At 35.1% G+C, this 11,243-nt stretch overlaps 2 protein-coding genes across 3 annotated transcripts; one reads left to right on the forward strand and one right to left on the reverse strand.

Annotated features, from left to right (window-relative positions):
- The first annotated feature begins 227 nt into the window (after nucleotides 1–227).
- TT16 (K-box region and MADS-box transcription factor family protein) lies at nucleotides 228–2,940 on the forward strand. Of its 2 annotated transcripts, none has more exons than XM_088223164.1 (7): nucleotides 228–333; nucleotides 593–845; nucleotides 1,683–1,749; nucleotides 1,891–2,055; nucleotides 2,313–2,354; nucleotides 2,461–2,502; nucleotides 2,632–2,940. In XM_088223164.1, exons 2-7 carry the CDS (start codon nucleotides 658–660, stop codon nucleotides 2,827–2,829), a joined length of 702 nt encoding a protein of 233 aa, XP_088079290.1. In that variant the 5' UTR covers nucleotides 228–333; nucleotides 593–657; the 3' UTR covers nucleotides 2,830–2,940. The 2 variants fall into 2 exon arrangements, with proteins under 2 accessions (XP_088079290.1, XP_088079291.1); XM_088223165.1 differs by having other exon boundaries at nucleotides 301–387.
- Nucleotides 2,941–2,942: 2 nt separating this feature from the next.
- LOC110824317 (Pentatricopeptide repeat (PPR) superfamily protein) lies at nucleotides 2,943–4,899 on the reverse strand. The gene is made up of 2 exons (XM_022054896.2): nucleotides 3,264–4,899; nucleotides 2,943–3,100 (listed from the first exon to the last, which is right to left on the reverse strand). The coding sequence occupies exons 1-2, from the start codon at nucleotides 4,712–4,714 to the stop codon at nucleotides 3,040–3,042; spliced, it is 1,512 nt and encodes a 503-aa protein (XP_021910588.2). The 5' UTR covers nucleotides 4,715–4,899; the 3' UTR covers nucleotides 2,943–3,039.
- Nucleotides 4,900–11,243: the final 6,344 nt, after the last annotated feature.

Here is an 11,243-nt window from a genome sequence, read left to right on the forward strand (position 1 = left end):
AAAATAATTCAGTGTAATATAATTTCTTTAATTACATTAATTGTATATATAAAAATAGAGGCAGAGAGATAGTAGTAATTAGTTTAGTAGTTAATCAATAACTTAACCAAATTAACTAACTAACCAGTTGTTTTATAAATGTTAGCATTTTTTTTTTATTTTAGTGTAAATTAAAACAAAGTTAAAGGTTATATAAATCACATATTTTTAGAGAAGGATATTTCTGATTATAATCCCTGTATATATTTTTATTTTTAATTTGAAATTAATTATATATGTGGACTGAAATTACATTGTCCAATTCCACAAGCAACAAAAGAATTATATCATCAGGTAATTACAGTGTTCTCGTTCCTCTCTCTCTCTCCCTCTCTCAGAGTTATACCAGTAAGTTATCATGATTTTCAGTTGCAGAGGGTTTACTTAATTCTCTCCATTTTTTATCGCCTACTTTTATCTTCTCTGTTAATTCGTCTTCAATGTGTATATATACATATATATGTATTGTAGTAAAGTTTTCTTCTTTGCAAATTAAAATTAGAAAAAACTAACAAATAATTGAAGTGCAGTAATAGTTTCAGTTTTGTGATAGGGAAAACTGAAAAGGGCAAATATAAACTGAGATAGAAGAAGAACGGAGGGAAAAAAGAAAAGAAAATGGGGCGTGGGAAGATAACAATAAAAAGAATAGAGAACCAGACGACGAGGCAGGTGACTTTTTCAAAGAGAAGAGCTGGACTTTTGAAGAAGACTCATGAGCTTTCTGTGCTTTGCGATGCCCAGATTGGTCTCGTCATCTTCTCAACTACTGGAAAGATGTGCCATTACTGCACCCACCCTTTTAGGTACATCTCTCTATATATATATATATATTAGCCCTAATTCAAATTATTTAACTTTTCTTATCATTTTCATTTCCAACCCTAGCTACCTTATCCTTCTTCACTCAATATTCTATACATATATATATATATATATAGCATATCAGTATACGTCGGATTACTTACTAAATAGATATGTATATATATATATATTGAACAAAATTTACTTGCCTTGATCATGTGTTAATGCAGCTGAAGCAATTAATCGTGTATATATATGTTCTATTTATCCTATAGTTATCTCTTCTATATATAGGAGAAGCCTGATCTTCTTGTTCTTCCTTTCTTTCTTTTTTTAAAGAAACTTATCATATTTAATGATCTATCGGAGTTGTCGAACTTTAAAATGAGAGCATTATACTATTTGAGGATGATGCTTCTTGGCGGATCGGATAAATTTTGAAAAGCTTTATGAATTAGTTTTTGCTCCTTTTAATTACTTGCATTATCATTACAATTCTAGTAGTTATCATTTCTGTAAGATTTTTCTTCTTTTTACTTGGTAATAATCCGTATAGACTCTTCGTTTTAGCCTCAAGCTTACATGGGAGAAGAAGTTTTCATATGTGGACTGGAATATATATATGTAAACACACATACATTATATGGCTGCATCTGTGTTCTTGTAGGCATAAAATAGTTAGGGATATTGATCATTTATAGAGTCATATGTGTTTTCAAACAAGAAACTATTGTCTGGAATGGTGCAGTTTCTAATTGAAACCTGAATAACTGTATATAGAAGCTAATTAAATAAGTTCAGTTTTTCTGTTGCGTTGACATGTATATATATATGTATAGGATGGAGCAAATCATTGAAAGATATCAGAAGCATACTGGAACTTGTATTCCTGAACACGATGGCCGAGTAAGATTAATTAATGCATATATATAAATGATATCCATATTATATAATGTTCATTGATAATTTTAACTTAGCTTGATCAGATTAATAGCTTAATTAACATCTCTGAAGCTGCATGTGTCATATATGTATATATATATATAGGAAGAATTATACAATGAATTGGCAGTGTTGAAGAAGGAAACTCGCCATCTTCAACAGTGTATAAGGCGCTTTACATGCGAGGACATGACCTCCATTCCTTTTGAAGAACTCGATGAACTTGAACACCAACTTGAACGTTCTATCGTCAAGGTTAGAGACCGCAAGGTATGTACATATATATGTTTATATATGCACACACTATATCCCTATATATTAATTGTTTGTTCTCTTAAATTCCGAATTAATTAATTTCTTAATCTTGTCATCTATTGATGACCATTTCATTAATTGTTATCCTTCACTCCAAATTAGTTTCTTCCATTTTCTTTTGACTATTTTTGTAAAGATTCTTGTCACGTAATTTATTTTTCTGGGGTGTGTTAATTTGATCATTCTTTTGTTTTCAAATTGGAAACGAACAGAATGAACTCTTGCATCAGCAATTGGATAATCTAAGGAGGAAGGTTGAACACTCTATATATATATGTATAATGTAGCGAACTTCACTTTTTGGTTTAAAGCAACTAAATATCCAAATTAATCTTGTCATTGTTTTCTTAATTAATTCAGGAGCAATTGCTGGAAGAGGAAAATGCCAACATGTATCGTTGGGTAAGTAAAATAAATGATCAATTGATAATTAAGTTTCCATGCACACATATAGATAGATATGAACAATTGCTGATTAATTAGTGGAGTTGGTATACATAAATACATACATATATATATATATATAATTAGATTCAAGAGCACCGAGCAGCAATGGAGTATCAGCAGGCAGCCATGGATGCAAAGCCAATGGAGCAGCAGCTTCTCGAACAACAGTTCCCATTCTATGAAGATCAGCAGCATGATCAGCAACCAAATAGTGTTCTGCAGCTTGCAACTCAGCTTCATCCTTATCATCTCCAGCTCGCTCAGCCTAATCTACAAAACTAGCTACATTCCCGCCATATATATATATATATATTTACATGTTTCAGCTTATGTTTTTATGTTCTTTTTTTTCTTCTTCAAAATCAATAGAAATAGTTACTTGTTTGCTACTAATGAGACTTGAATAAACACTATATAATACTCTTCAAAGCTCTAATTCGAATTTTTAACCCAAAAGATCAAACAAACAAGAATTTGTTTACTCGAAAAGAGTTAACAGCCCTTTGGAAGACACCAAATGAGATGAGATTTATTTAACTGCTGGTGGGAAAACCTGCATATCAAATAAACAATCATCTTGATTATTATCTTCAACATCTAGTTTCATTTCGCTAACGATAAGACTTAGCATCTTATAAACTTGTTCTGAACTAGGATGTGTTCTATCATGCGCTATAAATCTATGAAGGGTTCCAGAAATCTCAACAGCACTATACCCGGGAAGCTTCTTCACACCTCTCCTTTCCATGGCCTCTCTCATTGTTCTCGAATCATCCCAGCGTCTGATAATGGCATAAACGTTTGATAAACCAATATATCTGCCATCATGATCTGGTTCCAGTTCAATAAGCTTCCTTCCCACTATTTCTGCAATATCAAACTTCCCATGGTTTATACTACCGCTAAGCAGGGCACCTAACAATGAAGCAGTTGGCTCCACAGGCATTTCGCACAAAAATTTATATGCCTCCGCAACTTGACCAGCACGTGCCAGAACATCAACCATGCAAGCATAGTGTTCACTTGTAGGGATTGCCCCATGTTTACCAAGATAGTTGAAGATATCCCAGGCTTCCTTCACTAATCCACCGTGAGCACAAGCACTGAACAAGCACAGATAAGTTATCTCGTCAGCTGTAACCCCAACTACCTGCATTTCTTCATATAATTCAAGTGATTCTTTAATCAATCCATGTGTTGCAAGCCCTCCAATCATTGCATTCCACAGTAGAACATCACTCTGAGCCACAGGAATGCTATGAAACACGGCCTTTGCGTCCTCTATCGCCCCACATTTTGCATACATATCCACGAGTGATGTGCACAGCACCAATGTCAGTTTCAACTTGTTATCAATTATGTACCGATGCATCATCTTCCCTTGTTCAAGTGCACCGAAGTGACAGCAGGCACACAATACGCTAACCATAGTCACCTCGTTGGCCTTTGGACCCGAGATCTTCATTAGCTCAAAAACCTTCATAGCCTCCTCATATTCCTCACTCTTCACATAACCATCAATCAAAGAACTCCAGGACACCACATCTCTATCAGGCATTAACTCAAACACTTTTCTTGCAGAATTTATATCTCCGCACTTAGCATAACAATCCAACATGGAGTTCCAAGATACCAAGTTCTTCGTTGGCATTTTATCAAACAGCTTACGCGCACACACTGCATCGGCAAAAGAGCCATACATATGAACGAAAGAGTTCGCTATAAACCTGTCACTCTCATATCCAGTTTTTAATACATGGCCATGGACTGCTACACCAAGTTCTCGGTTCAAGAGACGCGAAGACGCCTTTGCAAGAAAAGGGTACGTAAGATGATCGGGTGAGACTCCAATCCTCAACATTTGGACAAAAACAATAAACGATTTATTAGGAGTTTTGCTGATTGAATATCCTCTGATCACAGCATTCCAGCTAAAGATTGTTGGGTTGGATAAATTTGATAAAACCAAGTAAGCATAATCGATTCTACCCGAAACTGAGAGTGCGGAGAAAGAAAGTATTCTTGAGACAGAGTCTTTGGAGACGCCAAAGGTGATAAGCAGAGCATGAATTTGCTTGAGCTCCGACATTGATTTGCAATTATCAAGGAAGGTGATTAGAGTTTGCCTGAGATTGACATTTTTGCACAGAAATGGTACATTCAACATCTACAGTTAGAGAACATGAACAGCTTTGTCCCAAACTTGAAAACCAGCGACGGGGACGCTACGCTGTCACTTGAAAGTGGACGTACACGAATTGTTCTAGAAGAAGTATATAATTTTCGAATTCTTAAAAAAATTGGCGGTTAAGAATAAAATAGTTATAAAGCTTGGACTTCCTTACAAATTTTAATGGCTGAGTCCGTGGTGGAATGCTTAATTTATATGCAATACGGAAATATTATTTTATTATCAATATTCTTATATACCACCCAAAATTATAATAATTGGATGTACTACCTAGACACTGATTATATCAAGTATATTATATTATTTCTTATTTATACTGTTCTAATTAATACATAAATTCTAATTACATAGTTAACATAATTTTTAATTTTGATTACAATTTCTTTTTCTAGTTATTCAGACAAAATTTTGTAGTCAAGTAATTTTAGTTTCAGAAAAAATTTTAATTAGACAGTTTGTAGAGATTTTACTACACAATTTTGATTTAATAAAATTTTCAATTAATTGAATTGTAACACATTATTTTTTTAATCATGCCATTTTTAATTATTATAAAATTCTTAATTACAATATTTAACTAAATATACAGTTTTATCTATTAAAAGATTAATGTTTAGTTATACACTTTTTATTACAAAAGAATTAATTAGATAATTAATAAAACTATAGCAAATAGATTTTCAATTAGATAAAAGAATTTAATCTAAATTACTAGAAGATCGCCGAATATGAAAAAATTTAAAGTACCCTTTCTTGTGTGACTGTGTATAGTAACGATGATAGCCCTCAATGGAGTCATACAATGACTCTCAGGATTAAGTCTTTCTATAAGTAGTTGTGCAACCATGAATGCAATGATTTTACATTCTAGTTAAGATAAATTTGAAAGGTAAGAGTACCTGCCAGAGTATCGGTTTTTTATTAGAAGGGTAGCAAAGAATTTACTTTAACTAATAAAAAATTGAGGAGACAGGGCAAGATTTTGATAAAAGTTTGTTATCTTTGCTAGAAGGCATAAAAAAATTGCAACCATGTATTGCTCTAGTGTCTAGTGGTTTACAAGATTTGAACTATGGTTTATGGACTTTTAAGCACTAGTTTGGTGATGACATGATCGATGAAAGATTAAATTTGGCGATAGTGGGGCATCAAGAGAGGGACGAAAAAAATAGACTTAATACCACTTACCATCTTTACAACAATGAGGAAAGAGAAATACAAAAGAGCTTTTGATAGAGTTGACGATGTGAACAACTTCGACTTACTTAAGAACAAGTGGTTCCAAACCCGTAGTTTTTGTTATTGGATCATCCTCCACAGTTAATGGAGGATTTAAGAAACCTTACTGATACTTTGGTAGATATGTAAATTCTCTTGTACATCAGTTCGTATGATGCAAATAAGGCAAAATATAAGAACATTGATCCAATTCAGCTACCTAATGATCCGATTACAAAAGCAAGGTTGAAGAAATTCAAGAACGCATTAAATGGAATGATTTAAGACTTGTGTAATAATATTGACAAAATTCAAGAATGCAACAAGGAAACATATATTGAGCTTAGGCTAAATACCATAAATCAAAGTTTGGTCACATTAACACAAGTGGAAGTTACACCGATCCAGTATGAAGTTGAACCAATTTGTTTGGAATGGCCATAACTTCTGCTTCTAATGTTCGAATTAGGTGATTCAAAAGCGTAAACATATATACACATTTGGGGCTACAACTTTTATGAAGAAACCCAGTCCAAATTCGAATTTTATCATATAGATAATTGGCTCAAAACTTTCAAAATGAATTTTGAGTTAGATACATTGGATCTAGTTGTCTTCATTTATTGTATCAAGATGCTTACTTTTCTTATTAAATAGAAATACATACTTAGTAATATGAAGAGTTGTGATTCTTAGAAGTCTTAAAACTTATCTTGGAATAAGTATAAATAGACAATATTCTCTTTTGTAAAGATAAATTGATATATGAATTTGCTTAATGCAAGGTTTCTTAAGAGAGATTTTTCTCTTGTTCTGATTCTTATTTGAATCAGAATTCCTACAAGCAAAGCTAATTACTTTGTGAGTAGCTTATTCCAAGGTTCTTTTCAAGTGGTGAAATTGGGTTGCAGACTTATTTCAAAGTTTTCTTTCACGAATTGAATTAGGTCAAGGACTTGGTAAATATGATTTACCTTTCCAAGGAGTTGCTTCCAAGCACAAAGATATTAGGTTTCGGGTTTAATATACCCCTAGTTCATATTACTTTGGTATCGAAGTTTAGGCTCTAAATCAGGTTATATCCTTTGTGTTTCATCTTTTTACCTCTGTTGCATTGTTTAAAGTCTTTGTTTCCATTTCCATCCTTCATATCCATTTGTTATTGTTTAGCATCTAGCATATCAGTCTAGTGTCCTTTCATTTTCCATTCATTTTAAGTTGTTTTCTATTGTTACTCCATTCAAGTTTATTTATGGTATGTTGCATAAAAAACAAAAATAAAAAGGAAAAAAACAAAAGAAAATGAAAAGAAAAGTGAAAAAAAGGAAGATCAAGAGGCAAAAGAAAAAAAAGAGATTAAAAAAAAGAGAATTTGAAAAAAAGATAAAATAAAAATTCAGTTTGCTTTCCTAGATTAAAATTTATTTTAAGTCATATTTCTTTTTAAGAATTAGGGTTTATCTTTCGTTTCCATCTACCTTGGTTGAGTTTTATTCAAATTATCTTTTATTTCCTTCCAACTTGGTTTATTCGATTTCTCATTGTAATTCAGTACGTTTGTATAAACTTTGATCCTTTACAATGAATCTTAACAAGAGAATTAGAGTGGTAAAAGACTGAGTGTGAGTTCATTTAGAGAAAAACTAAAATATTAAATATGAGTTAAATTGAGTGATACCATCATTTGAGTGCAACATGTGAGAGAGTGAAGTGAGGAACTATTCTTTTGCTTTACTAACTTTATTTTGCAGCTAAATACAAGATGAGTGGATAAACAAATAATATACAAAATGAGATAGATAGGTTCCAAGCCTTAATAGAACTAATGCAAGTTATGGCTTCAAGGGGGAAGCCACCTAATGCTCCTAATCCAGCCATACGAGGTAGGAGATTTCCAAATAGAGTTCAAGAGGATAAAAACTTTAAAGATGATGAATCATGTGGTGATAATAAAGAAGGAAAAGAGGTGCAACCGAGAATAAGAAACAACTATAATAGCAACTTTAGTGGTGTTAAATTAAAGATTCAATCATTTCATAGAAAAATGGATCCTGAAGCTTACTTGGATTGGGAAAAGAAGATTGAACTAGCATTTAATTGCAATAATTACACTAAATTCAAGAAGTTACAATTTGTCGTTGCTGTTTTTTAATATTATGTTATTACTTGGTGGGATGATATAAACAAGAAGTAGAGAAGAAATAGGGAGAGGCCTATTGAAGAATAGATAGATTTAAAGTCCATCATGAGAAGAAGATTTGTATCAAACTATTCAATAGAAAGTTGTGCAATCGACTTCAAAATCTTATGCAAGATTCCAGGAGTGTTGAAGAGTACTAAAAAAAATGGAAATGGCCATGATTAGAGCAAATGTCGAGGAAGATACTGAGGCTACAATGGCTAGATTTTAATGGTTTGATAAGGAGATTTCTAATGGGTTTGAATTGCGACTTTATATGGAGCTAGAAGATTTGTTTCACCTTACTTTGAAGGTTGAGAAGTAATTGAAGAGAAAAGGGAATGCAAGTCATTTTTCTTCCAACACTTCAACATTCAAATCAAATTGGAGGAAAAGTGATAAGGCGTTGTCATCCAAGCCTAAGGTAGAATCGAAAGAGGTTCCTAAAACATCCTTCTAACAAAGATAAGGGTAAGCCTTACTCTACTACTAATACAAGAAACATTAAATGTTTCAAGTTTCAAGGTGTAGGTCATTACAAGTGGAACTGTCCAAATTAAATAACCATATTTATGCTTGACGGAGAGTATTATTCGGCTAGTGAAGAAGAGAATGAAGGAGCCTATAAAGATGCAATTGATGACGAAGATGAAGAATTTACCACGATAGAAAGTGGATGGGTTCTTATAGCAAAAAGAGTTTTGAATATGCAAGTCCAACAAGACGAATGCAATCAAAAAGAGAACTTGTTTCATACTAGATGTATTGTGAAGGATCGCGTATGTGATGTGATAATTGATGGTGGCAGCATGAAAAAATATTGCTAGTACCACTCTTGTAAAGAAGTTGGGGCTGTTTACTACAAAACATCTACATCCTTACAAATTGAACTGGCTCAACGATTGTTGGGATATAAGGGTGACAAACCAAGTTCTTGTCACATTCAAAATAGGCAAGTATAAAGATGAATTGTTATTCGATGTAGTGCCTATTCATGTTGGTTGCGTACTATTGTGAATAGAACTTTAGGAACTTTATTGCGTGCTATTGTCCAGAAAAATTTGAAGAATTATGAAGAGTGCATTCCATTTGTTGCGTTCGCATATAATAGAGTTGTGCATTCTGCTACTAGTTATTCACCATTTGAAGTTATTTATGGTTTTAAGCCTTTAACTCATTTGGATTTAGTTCCTTTACCATGTATGAAATAACTAGTTTAGATGGAAGAAAAGACAGATTTGGTGAAGAAGCTACATGAAGATGTGTGCAAGAATATAGAGAAAAGGAATCAACAAATTACAAGCCAAGTAAACAAGGGAAGAAGGCGAGTGATATTCGAACTTAGTGATTGGGTTTGAGTACACATGCACAAGGAAATGTTTCCTAGTCAATGAAAATCAGAACTGCATCCTAGAGGCGATGAACCATTTCAAGTCCTTAAGAAGATCAATGACAATTCCTATAAGTTAGAATTACTATTTTAATGTGCTTGATCTTTCTCTTTTTGATGTAGATGTTAGAGATTTGTGGATGAATCATCTTGAGGAGGGAGGAAATAATGCAAATAAGGCAGCATACAAGAACATTGATCCAATTAAGCTACCTAATTGTCTAATTACAAGAGTGACGTTGAAGAAAGTCAAGGATGCATTAAACAGGATGATTCAAGACTTGTGAAATGACATTGAAAAAATTCAAGAATGCAACAAGGAAACATGTGGGCTAAATAACATAAATTAAAGCTTGGTTACGTTAACACAAGTGGAAGTTACACCCGCCCATTATAAAGTTGAACCATTTTGTTTGAAAGGGTAATAACTTGCGCTTATGATGTTCAAATTAGGTGATTCAAAAGTCTAAACTTATCTACTCATTTGGGGCTATAACTTTTATAAAGAAACCCAGTCCAAATGTGGATTTTATCAGATAGATAATTGGCTCAAAATTTTTAAAATAAATTCTGACTTTGATATATTGGATCTAATTATCTTCATTAATTGTATCTAAACTCTTACTTTTCTTATTAAATAGAATGTAGCACCCGGAAAGGAGGAGGAAAAAAAAAAAAAAAAAAAAAAAAAAAAGAGTCGAGCCACGTCAGCAGGCCCGGTCAGCAGTCCGGGCCAACCGGGGCCTGCCACGTGGCAAGACCACGTCGCTCCGAAAAAGAGCCACGTTGGCGATCCGCGTGGGTGCGATCCGACGGCCCAGATCAATCGCGCGATCGGACGGCCCAGATTCAAACGCACGGACGGCCCAGATTCAATCAAAAACGAACGGCCCATATTAAAACGAAATGGACGGCTGAGATCAAAAGGCAAGGGGTTATAAATAGAACCCCCACACCAGACCACAAACGCTAGCCGCCTGCCGCTCGCCGGAGAAGACGAACCAGAAGCCGACCGCCGCCGCCCGCCGCCGTACCGGAGGAACTTTCGACCGCCGATCGAGGTAAATTTCGTACCCCCGATTCGTTTTTCCACGCCGATTCCTCCTGTGGCCAAATCGAAGCCAAAATCACAGCCAAACGGCCGGAATACGCGGCCGAAGCCCAGCGGCACCGCCGCGCCCCTCCTCGGTTTTTGCCTCCGATGAGGCCCTTCCCGGCCTCCGTTTGATGCAATTTTTATATCACTGTGATCACCATTCTTTTCTCTACAGGTTGACCGGAGCTGAATCACCAAAACACGAACCTCGCCGGAGAGCCGCCGCACCCGAGAGTGCCGCCGCCGGTAAGCTCTGTTTTTCTGTGATTTTTTGGCCCCCCGAGGGTCCTAGGGTTGTTTTCTCACAGGGACTGATGCGAGTGTGGCCGAATTCGGCCGAAAACGGCCGAAAACAGCCAACCCGAGGCGACTCGTCGCCGCCAGCGGCGGCGCCGTCGCCGGAGCACGGCAGAGCCGCCGTGCCGGAGTTGCGATTTGGGCCTAAAGAGGCCCTGGGCCTAATTTGGGTTTTTTTTGGAACACGTGCAGGTACCAGTAGTGCGTTTCAGTTCCCCGAGGAAAATTCAGGGAAAATTAGGGACAGCCTGCAAGCGCACTGTGAAGCCGTGTTCGGACCCCGAAACGAGTAAGGACACCTCACCCTATTTCCTATCACGGTATT

The sequence above is a fragment of the Carica papaya genome, chromosome 6 (genome assembly GCF_054855325.1).
Source record: "Carica papaya isolate Zhongbai chromosome 6, ASM5485532v1, whole genome shotgun sequence".
Classification (NCBI taxonomy): domain Eukaryota; kingdom Viridiplantae; phylum Streptophyta; class Magnoliopsida; order Brassicales; family Caricaceae; genus Carica; species Carica papaya.

Excerpts from the sequence above, each read along its gene's own strand:
- LOC110824317 (XM_022054896.2), bottom strand. The coding sequence starts at position 4,714 with ATGTTGAATGTACCATTTCTGTGCAAAAATGTCAATCTCAGGCAAACT. Across the intron at positions 3,101-3,263 it reads GGTGTGAAGAAGCTTCCCGG|GTTTTCCCACCAGCAGTTAA; the intron begins GTATAGTGCTGT and ends TTTGATATGCAG.
- TT16 (XM_088223164.1), top strand. The coding sequence starts at position 658 with ATGGGGCGTGGGAAGATAACAATAAAAAGAATAGAGAACCAGACGACG. Across the intron at positions 1,750-1,890 it reads TTCCTGAACACGATGGCCGA|GAAGAATTATACAATGAATT; the intron begins GTAAGATTAATT and ends ATATATATATAG. Across the intron at positions 2,503-2,631 it reads ATGCCAACATGTATCGTTGG|ATTCAAGAGCACCGAGCAGC; the intron begins GTAAGTAAAATA and ends ATATATAATTAG.